Genomic DNA, 17,566 nt, shown 5'->3' on the forward strand with positions numbered 1-17,566 from the left:
GATTAGTTGTGTAGTTTTGGGTACCGGTAGTTAGGAGTACGGCAAACACCTTATTTCTTTGGTTCCTCAATATACATTTACCATATTAAATGTAGGCTATGTGTTACAGCACTACTTTTGGTGTCCCCCTCAGGAATTGCTCTTGAGAAAATGTAATGTAATTGTCCCCTCCAAAGTTGATATCAGATTTTCGCCCCTGGGTTTAGTCCCCTCGTATTTGGAAACCACTGTTTCACGTGAGACCCATTCACTAGGGTCTTCATCTAGCTACGCCAGAGGCGCACTACATATCACTGAGGGTGTCCTTGTGTCTATAAGCTTAACCTGTTTGTGTGTGCACGTTGACTACAGTATGCATGGGGATATGAGAGATGAACATTCATTTCGTATTATTTGTTGTTGTTGGGGGTATGCTGCCCACAACTTCAAGACTCCATTTTCAATAGTTTCCCGGAAGATCATATTACATCAGACTATAATTATTTGATTAACATTTATAAGATAACTCAATCTTTATTTACACACAATCAGTTGTACAATTAGATGTATACCATGTGACTTGAAGAACTGGCTTACATAAAGAACTGGCTTACATAAAGTCAGCTGTCAAAGGCAAATTATGGCTCAACTCTCGTGTAGCTTTTGTATGAGGATGACAGTGATCAGTATCGTCCCATTCGGATTGGATGCTGGACCCCCTGCTTCTTCCTGGGCCACCTGAGTGGAGCTCTGGGTTTGGCACTCATGTAGTCGCTCTGGGAACACTCCACTCTCCTCAGTCTGAGCTGTGGATCAAATTCACAGAAAGAGGTGGAGAGTGAGTAGGGTGAGCTGTGTATATGTATGCAGTTGTAGTTGTATATAACTGTTTCCATGCATCATTTATGTTTTAAATACATATACTATATTGCATTATTTGACTTTTTTTGTTGTGACAGTTAAACTGTATTTTTTGCTTATTTTGACTTTATTTTTGACTTTTCTCTTTGACCGTCATCCCAGCACCTTCACTCCCACTTGTCTCCAGTTCCACATCCCAACCCTCAATTTCCCTCAGCCCATCCCACCTATCTCAGCTTGCCACCCTCTTTGTATTTCTTTGCAAGATATCTTTCAACTATGCTGTGATGTTTAACATACAATTTTGAATCTATCGAATAGAATCCATAGATTGCGAGTTGAAGATAAATACTTTTACTAAGAGTATTAGTAAATGACTGACAAGGTCACTCCAAATCTCCCAACAATGCTATTTCTACGGTCAATTTTAGATTGTTATGCTTTTCAGCCATTCCTGAAACTTAGACCAGCAACCGTCTACTTGAGGGCAATACCAGCACAAATGGTCTATGGATTCTGTATCCTCACATCAAAATCTGCAGAGCTGCGATGGTTGTATGCCCCAAATATTCCACATTTTGTTGTTGGCAAGAATTCTGTACAATAATTTTAGATTTGGGTATGTCATTTTGGGCGAAAATTGAAAAAAAGGGTCCGATCCTTTAAGAGGTTTAACTGAAGCGCACGAAATGTTGAATCTTGCGTCATTTTATTTATCAACTCGTCGTTTTATATACAGTACCAGTCAAAAGTTTGGACACCTACTCATTCAAGGGGTTTTCTTCATTTTTACAATTTTCTACATTGTACAATAGTGAAGACATCAAAACTATGAAATAACACATAACCCCCCAAAAAATCAACAACTCAAAATATATTTTATATTCTTCAATGTAGCCACCCTTTGACTTTATGACAGCTTTGCACACTCTTAGCATTCTCTCAACCAGCTTCATGAGGAATGCTTTTCCAACAGTCTTGAAGGAGTTCCCACATATGCTGAGAACTTGTTCGCTACTTTTCCTTCACTCTGCGGTCCAACTCATCCCAAACCATCTCAATTGGTTTGAGGTCGGGTGATTTGTGGAAGCCAGGTCAACTGATGCAGCACTCCATCACTCTCCTTCTTGGTCAAATACCCCTTACACAACCTGGAGGTGTCATTGTCCTGTTGAAAAAAATCACTGATAGTCCCACTAAGCACAAACCAGCTGGGATGGTGTATCGCTGCAGAATGCTGTGGTAGCCATGCTGGTTAAGTGTATCTTGAATTGTAAATAAATCAGTGTCACCAGCAAGGCACCATCACACCACCTGCTCCATGCTTCACTTTGGGAACCACATGCAGAGATCATCCATTCACCTACTCTGCATCTCACAAAGACTCAGCGGTTGGAACCAGAAATCTCAAATTTGGACTCATCAGACCAAAGGACACATTTCCATCAGTCTAATGTCCATTGATTGTGTTTCTTGGCCCAAGCAAGTCTCTTCTTCTTATTGGTGTCCTTTAGTCATTTTTTCTTTGCAGCAATTCGACCATGAAGGCCTGATTCACGCAGTCCCCTCTGAACAGTTGATGTTGAGATGTGTCTGTTACTTGAACTATGAAGCATTTATTTGGGCTGCAATCTGAGGTGCCGTTAACTCTAATGAACTTAACCTCTGCTACAGAGGTAACTCTGGGTCTTCCTTTCTTGTGGCGGTCCTCATGAGAGCCAGTTTCATCATAAGCGCTTGATGGTTTTTGCGACTGCACGCACTTGAAGAAACTTTCAAAGTTCTTGACATTTTCTGGATTGACTGACCTTCATGTCTTAAAGTAATGAAGGACTGTCATTTCTCTTTGCTTATTTGAGCTGTTCTTGCCATAATATGGACTTGGTCTTCTACCAAATAGGGCTATCTTCTGTATACCACCCCTACCTTGTCACAACACAACTGATTGCAGCAAACGCATTAAGGAGGAAAGAAATTCCACAAATTAACAAGGCACATATGTTAATTGAAATGCATTCCAGGTGACTACCTCATGAAGCTGGTTCAGAGAATGCAAAGAGTGTGCAAAGCTGTCATCAAGGCAAAATAAAATATATTTCTTTATATATATATATATATATACACCCTGTGCCATGGAATCAGTACATCAAAAATCTCTTCCCAGCTATTTTGCAATGTGTATGGCACAACTGTCAACATCCTGGTCCTCAAAATTTTATCAACCAGCACAATTTAGTTCAACAATATGTGTTGTAATATTTGTTCTATCTTTTCTGGGGGATGAAATCGAAATTGTAAACAGCTCTGCATTGCTTATTTGAAAAAGAGATACTTTGAATAAGGTTTCATTTTCAATTCATTAATTAAGGCCATTTTTAAACAAGGGATGTGCTTTACTTTAATCTACTTGAGAACCATTTTGGGTCTAAGTATAACTTTTGTATAAGTAAAGCTTTTAGAGGTTTAGTGCTTTTATATTTAATCATCTCAGCCCACCCAGTTCATATTCATTATATAGATAAGCCCGTTTTATCTTGTCCGGTTTAGCATCCCAGATGAAGCTAAATATTTTTTTCTCATACAGTATGATTTGAAAAACAAGCCATCAGGAGTAGGTAGCTATGACTAAGGAGTTAATCAAGGTCATTTATCCTTAAATAGACAGGTATTTACCTCTCAGTGGACTAAATAGTTAATTGTGCATTGAATTCATGCCAAGGCTTGCTTATATTTTTTTCATCACAGGAGGCAGCACCTCATGGATGTAAGACAAGTTACCCTCTCTCTGAGTAAAGGAAGCAAGATGTCACTCACCCGGATGGCAAAGGCGATGACAGTGACAGCCAGACCATAGATGATGGTGACCCAGAACCCCAGCACCCATACCCAAGCAGGGACACCATCATCTCCAGAGCCTTCACATCCCACAGTCTTCCTTGCCTGGCACTGGAGAGCTGACCAACCAATCAAAGAGAGAGATAGATATGTGAGTTTTAAGCTTTAAGGGGCAGTTTTCCGGATCCAGATTAAGCCTACTCCTGGAGTAACTTCGTTTTCCCATTGAAAATACATTTCAAGTCCAGAAGTAGGCTTGTATAGGTTCAGGAAACTGGCCAGTTTGGCCTTTTAAGTGTAAATAGATCATTACAATATACTGTGTGTGTGTACAAAACATTAGAAACGCCTTCCTAATATTGAGTAACACCCGCTTTTTCTCTCAATTTGTCACCGCATGTACTCTACAAGGTGTCAAACGTGCTACAGGGATGCTGGTCCATGATGACTCCAATGCTTCCCACAGTTGTATCAAGTTGGCTGGATGTCCTTTGGGTGGTGGACCATTCTTGATACACATAGGAAACTGTTGAGCGTGAAAAACCCAGCAGCGTTGAAGTTCTTGACACACTCAAACCGGTGCACCTGGAACCTAATACCATATTCCGTTCAAAGGCACTTAAATCTTTTGCCTTGCCCATTTACCCTCTGAATGGCACACATACACAATCCATGTTTCAAATGTCTCAAAGCTCAAATATCCTTCTTTAACCTGTCTCCTCCCCTTCATCTACACTGATTGAAGTGGATTCAACAAGTGACATCAATAAGGGATCATACCATTCACCTGGTCAGTCTTTGTCATGGAAGAGCAGGTGTTCCTAATGTTTTGTGCACTCAAGTATATATTTTTCTGTAAATCAATATATAGCATTTTGTGCATGCCTGTGCTCACCCGTGTGTATTTGTGTGTGCTTGTGCTTGCATAGATCAGTTCTTTTGAAGTAAACATACCTTCAACCAGGACCAAGGTCTGAGGCTCATCTGGTACCTTCTCAATGGGAGGTGGGTACATGGGGTGCCCCTCACAGGTATAGACTCCAGCGCGCTCCGTGGTCATTCCAGAGAGGACAAAACTGACCGTATGGTCCTGTTTGTTCACCCTCAGCCCCAGACCCTCCCCAACAGGACTCACGGTCTCTGTGGAGTTGTGGTTGTGAGCATTGTCGTGAGTGTGGTTGCCAACCTCGACCAAGCCCAGGTAAAGGTGGAATCTCATTTCCTCCTGGTCCTTGCCTGTCAGGTTGGGGCATCTGACGGATGCAGTGCCGTTGACAGACACATGGACCACATTGAACGTTCTGAGCTTGTCTGGTGAGAGAAGGTCAAAAGTCAAACAGAGGCAGTCAGTTGTGTGCGTTATATCAGAGGGAAGTAGACAAGGACCCTGTTTTAATACTTCCCTCCTTCTTTTCTTGAAGAAATCACTGATCTGACACTAGCCTGGGTGCCAGTCTGTTTCTGCTCACTTGCAATTAGATCCATTCAGAGCACCGTCTGGCACTTACAGAGCTTGCTTAAAGACACATCCCACTGGGCAGAAATTGGTTGAATCAATGTTTCCACTATCAAGAAAAAATAACTTCTAACAAGCCAGAACCTGGAAATACCATCCAACACAAAATTGAGTGAGTAATGTTAAGTCTGAACTTATTTTCTGAAGCCAAAAAGTAATAGACAAACTCTAGGTAATTTTGTTATAGGGCTACCAAACTGCTAGGAAAGACTGAAATTAGCACTGTAGTGTGAAGTGAAAGGTGTGAAAACTCTTGAGCCTAACAACCGCAGGTGAGTTTCACAGCCCCTCCCCACCCAAATGCAGAGGCCTTTGAAGCCCCCTCCATCTGTGCAGAGAAAATATCCTCGTCAGAATCCCCAAAATACTATAGCCACAGGACAACTTTGTTTGGGCGTTGTAAAGGATCATTCGCCGATACTGAAAAGATATAGCTAGCTAACCACCTCCTTTTCCACGTGGAAAAGACAAACAGAGACTTTCTAGCTACGTTAGCTAGCTTGCTGGGATTTTCTACAAGGAATCTGCCTCCCGAAAAAAGCTTCTCACATGTAAGTGGGTGTGACACCTACTCCCGTTGCCTGCTGCGCTGCTCCTTGGATTCCTCCTGGCGATCTGTTCACCGTCTGCCCTAGCCTGTCTCCCCCTGTCTGGTATAGGTACCCCCGCCACACTCCCTCCTCTCTCCCAAGCTTTCGTCGCCTCCAGCACACATGCACTGTTGAGGCGAGTGACTCTTAACTTACAATGGCAAGATTTTTATATTTTTCGCTTGTGCTTTATGCTATTTACCTCATGACGCCTGTGTGTTTTGTTGACTATGAACTTGCTTGTTTACCCAACCGTGATACAGTCTGTTTGTTCCCACACTCGGGACTCTGACTCTCTATTGGTTACACGGACTCTTGGCCTCCCATCCTATTCTAATCACCTCTCGCCGGCTTTGTATTCATGTTACCTAAGGAAATTGATGTACAATATGATCTTGTTGCCATCTAATGCACATTCAAATGTTATAAATCAACACTGCAGAGCTCTCCCTGTCCTCTGCCGTGACCTGATTGTATTACTGCTGATTATATCTGTAGATGTGCATGTACACTCTGGCCCATCTACTGTTGCTAGCCTCAATTCTGATTTGTGCTCTATCTGCTTCACTGATTTCTGCTCTCGTAAAAGCCTGGGTTTTCTGCACGTTAACACTAGAAGTTTATTACCTAAAATGTATCAATTGAAAGTGTGAGTTCCCGGCTCCAATCCAGATGTGTTGGTCATTACTGAGACGTGGTTAAGAGTGTTTGGAACACTGATGTTAACCTTTCTAGAAGACAAATCTTCTATAAGACAGATCATCCAAAGGTGGTGGAGTGGCAATCTTTACCAATGAACAACAATGGTGCTTGATTGTCTCCACCAAGTCTGTCCCCAAACAATTTGATTTGCTGGTTTTAAGCATGACACTTTAAAATAACTGTTTGTTGACTTGTTGCTGGATGCTATCGTCCTACATCAGCACCGGCCGGTACCCTACCTGCCGTAAGCTCTCGCCTGGCCCCTTACACCAAGTCTGAATTTGTCCTGCTAGGTGATCTAAACTGGGACATGCTTAAACCACCTGACCAAGTCCTAAAGCAATGGGACTCCCTAAATCTCTCAGATTATTACCAATCCCACAAGGTATGACTCCAAACATCCAGAAAAGGCTACTCTCCTTGATGTTATCCTTACAAATAATCCTAATGGGTATAAGTCTGGTGTTTTCTGTAATGACCTTAGTGATCACTGTTTTACAGCCTGTGTTCGTAATGGCTGTTCAGGGAAACGACCTGTCCTGACTTGTCATAGACGCTTGCTAAAAAACTTTAATGAGCAAGCCTTCCTTCATGATCTTGTGAAATGGTATAGAATCAGCTCGAAGACAATTGGACCTTCTTTTTTGATATTTTCAGTGGTATCGTTAACAAATACGCACCCATAAAGAAAATTAGAATTAAAAACAGGTTCCGCCCCTGGTTCGACTGTGATCTGGCAGAGTTACTCCACCTCAAGAATTCCATTTAGCAAATCGCTCGGCACACGTATACTCAGGCTGACTGGCTCTCGTTCAGACAAATGAGAAATAAGTGCCCTCAGGCTATCTGGAAGGCCAACGTTAGTTACTTAAGGAGCAGTTCTCTCTCTGTGGGTCTAACCCCAAGAAGTTCTGGGAAAACGGTTAAATAATGTTCCATAATGTTGATGATGTGGTTGTTACTGAAAAGGAGCACATGGATGAGCTCTTTAATCACCACTTCAAGTCAGGATTCCTATTTGACTCAGCCATGCCCCCTTGCTCATCCAACATTTCCTCATCTCCCATCCCTTCTAATGTGACTATCCCCGAAGCTCCTCCATCTTTTTCCCCTGCCCCGCTACAAAGTTTCTCCCTGCAGGCGGTCACTGAGTCTGAGGTGCTAAAGGAGCTCCTTAAACTTGATCCTAAAAAAAACATCTGGTTCTGATGGTTTAGACCCTTTATTCTTTAAAGTTGCTGCCCCTATCATCGCCAAGCCTATCTCCAACCTTTTTAACCTGTCTCTCCTTTCTGGGGAGGTTCTCATTGCTTGGAAGGCAGCCATGGTGCGTCCTTTATTTAAAGGGGGAGAACAAGCTGATCCTAACTGTTATAGGGCTATTTCTATTTTGCCCTGTTCAAAAGTGTTGGAAACTTGTCAATAATCAATTGACTGGCTTTCTTGATGCCTATAGTATTCTCGCAGGTATGCAATCTGGTTTCCGCACAGGTTATGGATGTGTCACTGCAACCTTAAAAGGTCCTAAATTATGTCACCATTGCCCTTGATTTTAAGTAATATTGTGCTGCTATTTTTATTGACTTGGCCAAAGCTTTTGTTACTTTAGACCATTCCATTCTTGTGGGCCGGGTCTTTGGCCTGGTTTGCTAACTACCTCTCTCAAAGAGTGTATAAATTCAGAACATCTGCTGTCTTAGCCACTGCCTGTCACCAAGGGAGTACCCCGAGGCTCGATCCTAGGCCCCACGCTCTACTCAATTTACATCAACAACATAGCTCAAGTAGTAGGAAGCTCTATCATCCATTTATATGCAGATGATACAGTCTTATACGCAGCTGGCCCCTCCCTGGATTTTGTGTTAAATGCTCTTCAACAAAGCTTTCTTAGTGTCCAACAAGCTTTCTCTGCCCTTAACCTTGTTCTGAACAAAACAAAGGTCATGTGGTTTGGTAAGAAGAATGCCCCTCTCCCCACCGGTGTGATTACTACCTCTGAGGGTTTAGAGCTTGAGGTAGTCAACTCATACAAGTACTTGGGAGTATGGCTAGACGGTACACTGTCCTTCTCTCAGCAGATATCAAAGCTGCAGGCTAAGGTTAAATCTAGACTTGGTTTCCTCTATCGTAATCACTCCTCTTTCACCACAGCTGTCAAACTAACCCTGATTCAGATGACTATCCTACCCATGCTAGATTACGGAGACGCAATTTATAGATCGATCGGCAGTTGAGGGTGCTCTCGAGCAGTTAGATGTTCTTTACCATTCGGCCATCAGATTTGCCACCAGTGCTTCTTATAGGACACATCACTGCACTCTATACTCCTCTGTAAACTGGTTATCTCCGTATACCTGTCACAAGACCCACTGGTTGATGCTTATTTATAAAACCCTCTTAGGCCTCACTCCCCCCTACCTGAGATATCTACTGCAGCCCTCATCCTCCACATATAACACCTGTTCTGCCAGTCACATTCTGTTAAAACCTGTTGGGGCTAGGGGGAAGTATTTGCACGGCCGTATAAAAAACATACCCGATTTAAACTGGTTACTACTCTTGCCCAGAAACGAGAATATGCATATAATTAGTAGATTTGGATAGAAAACACTCCAAAGTTTCTAAAACTGTTTGAATGGTGTCTGTGAGTATAACAGAACTCATATGGCAGGCCAAAACCTGAGAAGATTCCATTCAGGAAGTGCCCTGTCTGACAATTTGTTGTCCTTCAGTTGCATCTCTATCGAAAATACAGCATCTCTGCTGTAACGTGACATTTTCTAAGGCTTCCATTGGCTCTCAGAAGGCGCCAGAAAGTGTAATGGGGTGTCTGCAGTCTCTGGGCGAAGTACAGCAGCTCTGTTTGTGAATGGTCAGCCTGGGAACAGTGAGACTGAGAAGCGCGTTCATGAGAATTCTCAATTTTTTTCTTTCAGCCTTTGAATGAATACAACGTCGCCCGGTTGGAATATTAGCGCTATTTTACGAGAAAAATAGCATAAAAATTTATTTTAAACAGCGTTTGACATGCTTCGAAGTACGGTAATGGAATATTTTGAAATGTTTTGTCACGAAATGCGCTCGCGCATCACCCTTCGGATAGTGACCTGAACGCACGAACAAAAAGGAGGTATTTGAATATAACTATGGATTATTTGGAACCAAAACAACATTTGTTGTTGAAGTAGAAGTCCTGGGAGTGCATTCTGATGAAGAACAGCAAAGGTAATCCAATTTTTCTTATAGTAAATCTGAGTTTGGTGAGTGCCAAACTTGGTGGGTGTCAAATTAGCTAGCCGTGATGGCCGGGCTATGTTCTCAGAATATTGCAAAATGTGCTTTCGCCGAAAAGCTATTTTCAAATCTGACACCGCGATTGCATAAAGGAGTTCTGTATCTATAATTCTTAAAATAATTGTTATGTATTTTGTGAACGTTAATCATGAGTAATTTAGTAAATTCACCGGAAGTTTGCGGTGGGTATGCTAGTTCTGAACATCACATGCTAATGTAAAAATCTGTTTTTTTTATATAAATATGAACTTGATTGAACAAAACATGCATGTATTGTATAACATAATGTCCCAGGAGTGTCATCTGATGAAGATCATCAAAGGTTAGTGCTGCATTTAGCTGTGGTTTTGGTTTTTGTGACATATGCTTGCTTTGAAAATGGCTGTGTGATTATTTTTGTCAGGGTACTCTCCTGACATAATTTTGCTTTCGCTGTAAAGCCTTTTTGAAATTGGACAATGTGGTTAGATTAACGAGAGTATAGTCATATGTTTGAGAAATTGAAGTTATAGCATTTTTGAGGTATTTGTATTTCGCAAGCGTCCCACCTCGCCCAGGGAGGTTAAAGGTCCCCAAAGCACACACATCCCTGGGTCGGTCCTCTTTTCAGTTCGCTGCAGCTTGCGACTGGAACGAGCTGCAAAAAACACTCAAACTGAACCGTTTTATCTCTTCATTCAAAGACTCAATCATGGACACTCTTACTGACAGTTGTGGCTGCTTTGGGTGATGTATTGTTGTCTCTACCTTCTTGCCCTTTGTGCTGTAGTCTTTGCCCAATAATGTTTGTACTGTACCATGTTTTGTGCTGCTACCATGTTGTTCTGCTGCTATGGTGTGTTGCTACCATGTTGTTGTGTTGCTACCATGATGTGTTTCATGTGTTGCTGCCATGCTGTGTTGTTTTCTTAGGTCTCTCTTTATGTAGCGTTGTGGTGTCTCTCGTCGTGATGTGTTTTTTGTCCTATACTTAAATAAATACAAATATTTTTAATCCCAGCCCCCGTCCCCCAGGAGGTCTTTTGCCTTCTGGTAGACCGTCATTGTAAATAAGAATTTGTTGTTAACTGACTTGCCTAGCTTAATAAAAGGTAAAAAAAAAAAAATTATGTATGTAGTGTGTGTGTGTGTGTGTGTGTGTGTGTGTGTGTGTGTGTGTGTGTGTGTGTGATGACGTTGAATGTGTTGCTAAGCATAAGAGTATTTTTTTCAACCTAACTTTTTTTGGGGGGGGGGATTTCATGTTGAATTCACAACCAAATGTAAATCCCAACTACAAGTTAATATCACAACTGAAAACCTGACATCTCTAGCAAACAATGAAGCGACAGGCAGCAATCTCAAGGGGATTCAAACGATTCAGATTGCTTTCACTTTGTTCTTGCGCACACATAGCTTTTTTTTATGTGAAATTTCTGGACTTTTTGGGGAGGAAAAATGTATTCCCATTCAAAATCCTATTTATCCTAACGCCTGGCCATAAGTTTTAAGCCTAAAATAGCATTTTAACAAATTCAGGACATTATCAGGTTTTCCTACCTTGTCAGGACATTCTGGTGACTTGTGTAGGAAATATAAAACACACACAGAGGAAATAGCTTCTGAGGCTGAATCCTGTAGTACACTATATTGTACCTCGCCCGAAATCTGGATTATTCATATTTCATTATTTGTAATTTCAAAGTATTTTAACCCACACATTGAACATGTTCCGTGAGAGAGAGCAAGATTTCATAAAGTGGTGGAGAGAGGCAGTCACAGAACTGTGTGGAATAGAAAACGTGAGTCACTTAGTTTCATCCCTGTCACCACTGCCTATTCATTTCTGCAAAGTCCTATCAAAATTAGGAAACAGCCAATTCAATACATTACTTACAGTTGAAGTAGGAAGTTTACATACACCTTAGCCAAATACATTTAAACTCAGTTTTTCACAATTCCTGACATTTAATCCTAGTAAAAATTCCCTGTCTTAGGTCAGTTAGGACCACCACTTTACTTTAAGAATGTGAAATGTCAGAATAATAGTAGCAATCCTCCCCCTTTTTCCTCCAAACATAACGATGGTCATTATGGTCAGACCAGAGGACATTTCTCCAAAAAGTACAATCTTTGTCCCTATGTGCAGTTGCAAACCGTGGTCTGGCTTTTTTATGGCGGTTTTGTAGCATTGGCTTCTTCCTTGCTGAGTGGCCTTTCAGGTTATGTCGATCTAGGACTCGTTTTACTGTGGATATAGATACTTTTGTACCTGTTTCCTCCAGCATCTTCACAAGGTCCTTTGCTGTTCTGGGATTGATTTGCACTTTTCACACCACGGTACGTTTATCTCCTTCCTGAGCGGTATGACGGCTGCGTGGTCCCATGGTGTTTATACTTGCGTACTATTGTTTGTATAGATGAACGTGGTACCTTCAGGCGTTTGGAAATTGCTGCCAAGGATGAACCAGACTTGTGGAGGTCTACAATTGTTTTTCTGAGGTCTTGGCTGATTTCTTTTGATTTTCCCATGATGTCAAGCAAAGAGGCACTGAGTTTGAAGGTAGGCCTTGAAATACATCCACAGGTACACCTCCAATTGACTCAAATGATGTCAATTAGCCTATCAGAAGCTTCTAAAGCCATGACATAATTTTCTGGAATTTTCCAAGCTGTTTAAAGGCACAGTCAACTTAGTGTATGTAAACTTCTGATCCACTGGAATTGTGATACAGTGAATTATAAGTGAAATAATCTGTCTGTAAACAATTGTTGGAAAAATTACTTGTGTCATGCACAAAGTAGATGTCCTAACTGACTTGCCAAAACTATAGTTTGTTAACAAGAAATTTGTGGAGTGGTTGAAAATCGAGTTGACTCCAACCTAAGTTTATGTAAACTTCCGACCTCAACTGTACATAGACCTGCTTATTCTATTCATAATATAGCTGCAGTCTAGATGTTAAAGCATATCCACATCTGTAATTGGGATTTAACTGCACTCATTTGAGTAATGTGCTGGAGAGATCCAAACCACTGCAACTAGCATCCACACCTGATAAAACCATGCAGCTTGGTGAGCATTGCAACCTTGAATGATCTGCAACCCTTTGATTGGGCAACCTTTTGGCTTTTGTTCTAGTTATCAGAATGTTCTGGTAGTGCTATGGATCATGCCTGAGGTGACATTTGTTGATACTGAGAATATAGATGAACATTAATGACAAAGTCCAATGGTGAAACATTCAGACAAATGTAATAATTAGAGCTGAAACGATTTCTTATTCTACCTGACTGACATTTATATCTGTTCTACACAATACTCTATGAACATTGTATAACATTGCACCCTACTAAACAGGCTCAGATCTTACCTTTATAGTTGTGGGAGCTTATCATGTTGGCAGCACTGGAGAGGCAGAGGGAGAGGAGGATCGTGGGTATCCAGTAAACGTTCATCTTGAAAGTTCTCAGTTTTGTCGTGAAACTGAAGCTCCCCTGATATCCCTTTACAGTGCACAACAATCAGGGTAAATGTGACAATACACTGTATGCCAAACAGACTGAGACAGTGACTGCTCTGCTCTACCTAAACATACAACACATGCTCCTCACACGATGACAGCGTGCATCTCATAACATCCTTCCCTGTCACTTCACTGTGAACAACAATCTGGCCCTCGTCGACTGTAAGCAACTCTCTCTGCTGCACATCTAGCAGGGTGACTGACTGCACAGAGTTTACTCTTGAGTAAAAAACATCCGCACTCTGAGGCAGTGCACTCGGAACTTCACAAAGTTTCCGCCCTCAACCGGTGTGACCTTTGATGGGCTTGGAACCTCGTATCGCATTACTCATGTTTGATTTTGTCCTCCATATATTTCACTGCTTCTGGTAAAACTCGCAGAGACCCACCCAGGTTTCTCTGTTGCTATGTGACTGTCTCCTGCGACAGACAGTCAGGAAAACGTTGATATTATCGCAGAGACGGGAGTATTACATCGAATCGTATCACCATACATCTTATTGTGGTCACAGTGTAGGCCAACATTTCCTGTTTGTCATGATTATTCTGTGCAATAATTTTCCAGAGACACTTCATATCATACAGGTATCTTCATTGGAACGATAGTGTGCTATAGTTTGTTTGGGGAGAGTGGAGAGATTTACTAATCTCCTGCACACTACAGCTATACACACACACACACAGTAATGTCATGCATACATACATTTTTGGTGTGGGTGGCCCCAGCGAAGAATTCGGCCCTGGCATTTTATCCACACCAGCCAACTCACTCCATGCCCTGACGAATTGAGGCTGTTCTGAGGGCAAAAGGGGGTTCAACTCAATATTAGGAAGGTGTTCCTAATGTTTGGTATTGTAACGTGCGTTGTATAAAGGGGACCAAGGCGCAGCGTGTTGAGTGCTCATCTTTACGTTTAATGAAAACACTTAAACAAAGAAAACAAACACACAGCCAACAGTTCTGTCACGTTATGCTAACAAAACAGAAAACAACTACCCACGAAAGCAAAGGGAAAAACAGGCTGCCTAAGTATGGCTTCCAATCAGAGACAACGATAGACAGCTGCCTCTGATTGGAAACCATACCCGGCCAAAACATAGAAAAACAAAACATAGAATGCCCACCCACCTATCACACCCTGACCTAACTAAACAGAGAAAACACATCTCTCCTAGGTCAGAGCGTGACAGGTATACTCAGTGTATGTGTTACCTGAATATACACATACCTTAAAGACATGCTCCAGAAGTTTGGCAAATAGTAAGTCATTTTTTAAACCTCCCACTTTGGCCTGGATGTGTCAATGTGTAGTTCATACATGCAGAATTACTGTCTTACCTCAATTAGCCATGAAATCCTTAGTTTGAAAGTGACTGTTTTCTGGAAGCTGTGCCATTTTCCCTACATTTTCCCCAACGTGGATGTAGTAGCTCTAAAAATGCTTAGTCATGACTGGTTCCACCCCTCCCATGCTGATCGGGGCATCATAAGCCACCTTAGGTTCATCTTGTGGTTATGTGCACCGGGTGTTGTTTTACCCCCAACCTGGCTTAGTTTCCCAGATGCAAGGATGATTAGAAACAACGAGGGGTTTGTTTTACTCCTCCAGGTTATCTCGGGTCACACACACCAACTCAGTCTATAGAATGCCGGCTGTAGGTTTTTATCACCAAGTCATCATAAAGCTCAAGCCCCAGAGGCCCAAATCAGTCCCACAGACACAGATGAGTACTCATCAAAGCGATTCGAAGAATGAACAGTATTAGAACATAATCTTGTAATTTTTCCACCATACCCCTTTTATAGGTACTATACTACTTCCATATATACAGTGCATTCGGAAAGTATTCAGAGACCCGTTCCCTTTTTCCACATTTTGTTACGTTACAGCCTTATTCTAAAATCGATGAAATTACTTTTTTCCCCTCATCAATCTACACATAATAAACCAAAATGACAAAGCAGAAACAGTTTTTTTAAAACATTTTTGCAAATGTATTAAAAAGGAAAATCAGAAATACCTCATTTAAATTGAGCTCAGGTGCATCCTGTTTCCATTGGTCATCCTTGAGATGTTTTTACAATGTGATTGGAGTCCACCTGTGGTAAATTCAATTGATTGGACATGATTTGACAAGGCACACACCTGTCAATATAAGGTCCCACAGTTGGCAGTGCCTGTCAGAGCAGAATCCAAGCCACGAGGTTGAAGGAATTGTCAGTAGAGCTCCGAGACAGGATTGTGTCGAGGCACAGATCTGATGAAGGGTACTAAAACATTTCTGCAGCAATGAAGGTCCCCAAAAACACAGTGGCCTCCATCATTCTTAAATGGAAGAAGTTTGTAACCACCAAGACTCTTCTTAGAGCCGGCCGCCCGGCCAAACTGAGAAATTGGGTGCGAAGGGCCTTGGTCAGGGAGGTGACCAAGAACCTGATGGTCACTCTGACAGAGCTCCAGAGTTCCTCTGTGGAGATGGGAGAACCTTCCAGAAGGACAACCATCTCTGCAGCACTCCACCAATCAGGCCTTTATGACCAGTTGGAAGCCACTCCTCAGTAAAAGGCACATGACAGCCCGCTTGGAGTTTGCCAAAAGGCACCTAAAGGACTCTCAAACCATGAGAAACAAGATTCTTTCGTCTGATGAAACCAAGATTTAACTCTTTGACCTGAATGCCAAGCGTCAAGTCTGTAGGAAACAAGGCACCATCCCTTCAGTGAAGCGAGGTGGTGGTAGCATCATGCTGTGGGAATGTTTTCAGCGGCCGGAGACTTGCCATGATCGAGGGAAAGATGAACGGAGCATAGTACAGAGAGATCCTTGATGAAAACCTGCTCCAGAGTGATCAAGACCTCAGACTGGAGCGAAGGGTCACCTTCCAACAGGACAACGACCGTAAGCACAGCCAAGACAGCGCAGAACTGGCTTTGTCTGTGAATGTCCTTGAGTGGCCCAGCCAGAGCCCAGACTTGAACCCATCTCTGGAGAGACCTGAAAATAGCTGTGCAGCGACGCTCCCCATCCGACTTGGCAGAGCTTGAGAGGATCTGCAGAGAAGAATGTGAGAGTTTTTTTATTTTTAATACATTTGCAAAAATGTCTAACAAACTGTGTTTGTTTTGTCATTATGGGGTATTGTGTGTCAATTGATGAGGATTTTTTCTTTTTTGCATAAGGCTGTAACGTAACAAAATGTTGGAAAAAGTAGAGGGGTCTGAATACTTTCCGAAAGTACAGTACTTGGTACAGTAACTGGTACCCGGGCTACCTTCAGACGAGTCATGTGAGAATTGTGGGCGTCTCTACCGACATGTTTGTGAGAGTCTCACCTTTCCAAAGAGGGCTCATAAGTGTGGAGCCCAAAATGTTTGGATGCTACAGACAGAAGTTGGCAGATCGGCAGTACCAACTTCAGACGAGTGCTGTGATGCTTGTGGGGGTAGAGCAGAACACCATGGGACCATGCAGCCGTCATACTGCTCAGGAAGGAGACGCGTTCTGTCTCCGAGAGATGAACGTACTTTGGTGCGAAAAGTGAAAATCAATCCCACAACAACAGCAAAGGACCTTGTGAAGATGGAGGAAACAGGTACACAAGTATCTATATCTACAGTAAAACGAGTCCTATATCGACATAACCTAAAAGGACGCTCAGCAAGAAGCCACTGCTCCAAAACCGCCATAAAAAAGCCAGACTACGGTTTGAAACTGCACATGGGGACAAAGATCGTACTTTTTGGGGAAATGTCCTCTGGTCTGTTGAAACAAAAATAGAACTGTTTGGCCATAATGGCCATTGTTATGTTTGGAGGAAAAAGGGGGAAGCTTGCAAGCCGAAGAACACCATCCCAACCGTGAAGCACGGGGGTTGCAGCATCATGTTGTGGGGGTGCTTTGCTGCAGGAGGGACTGGTGCATTTCACAAAAGAGATGGCATCATGAGGCAGGAAAATTATGTGGATATATTGAAGCAACATCTCAAGACATCAGTCAGGAAGTTAAAGCTTGGTCACAAATGGGTCTTCCAAATGGACAATGACCCCAAGCATACTTCCAAAGTTGTGGCAAAATGGCTTACGGACAGCAAAGTCAAGGTATTGGAGTGGCCATCACAAAGCCCTGACCTCAATCCTATAGACAATTTGTGGGCAGAACTGAAAAAGCGTGTGCGAGCAAGGAGGCCTACAAACCTGACTCAGTTACACCAGCTCTGTCAGGATGAATGGGCCAAAATTCACCCAACTTATTGTGGGAAGCTTGTGGAAGGCTACCCGAAAT

At 42.3% G+C, this 17,566-nt stretch overlaps 1 protein-coding gene across 1 annotated transcript; it reads right to left on the reverse strand.

Annotated features, from left to right (window-relative positions):
* Positions 1–479: 479 nt before the first annotated feature.
* LOC106575093 (T-cell-specific surface glycoprotein CD28) lies at positions 480–13,549 on the reverse strand. The gene is made up of 4 exons (XM_014151277.3): positions 13,131–13,549; positions 4,630–4,986; positions 3,655–3,794; positions 480–785 (listed from the first exon to the last, which is right to left on the reverse strand). The coding sequence occupies exons 1-4, from the start codon at positions 13,213–13,215 to the stop codon at positions 663–665; spliced, it is 705 nt and encodes a 234-aa protein (XP_014006752.1). The 5' UTR covers positions 13,216–13,549; the 3' UTR covers positions 480–662.
* Positions 13,550–17,566: the final 4,017 nt, after the last annotated feature.

The sequence above is a fragment of the Salmo salar genome, chromosome 17, assembly GCF_965601325.2.
Source record: "Salmo salar chromosome 17, fSalSal1, whole genome shotgun sequence".
Classification (NCBI taxonomy): domain Eukaryota; kingdom Metazoa; phylum Chordata; class Actinopteri; order Salmoniformes; family Salmonidae; genus Salmo; species Salmo salar.

Coding starts and splice junctions, on each gene's coding strand:
- LOC106575093 (XM_014151277.3), bottom strand. CDS start 13,215: ATGAACGTTTACTGGATACCCACGATCCTCCTCTCCCTCTGCCTCTCC. Junction 3,795..4,629: donor GACCTTGGTCCTGGTTGAAG/GTATGTTTACTT, acceptor TTGGTTGGTCAG/CTCTCCAGTGCCAGGCAAGG. Junction 786..3,654: donor TCATCGCCTTTGCCATCCGG/GTGAGTGACATC, acceptor TTTGATCCACAG/CTCAGACTGAGGAGAGTGGA.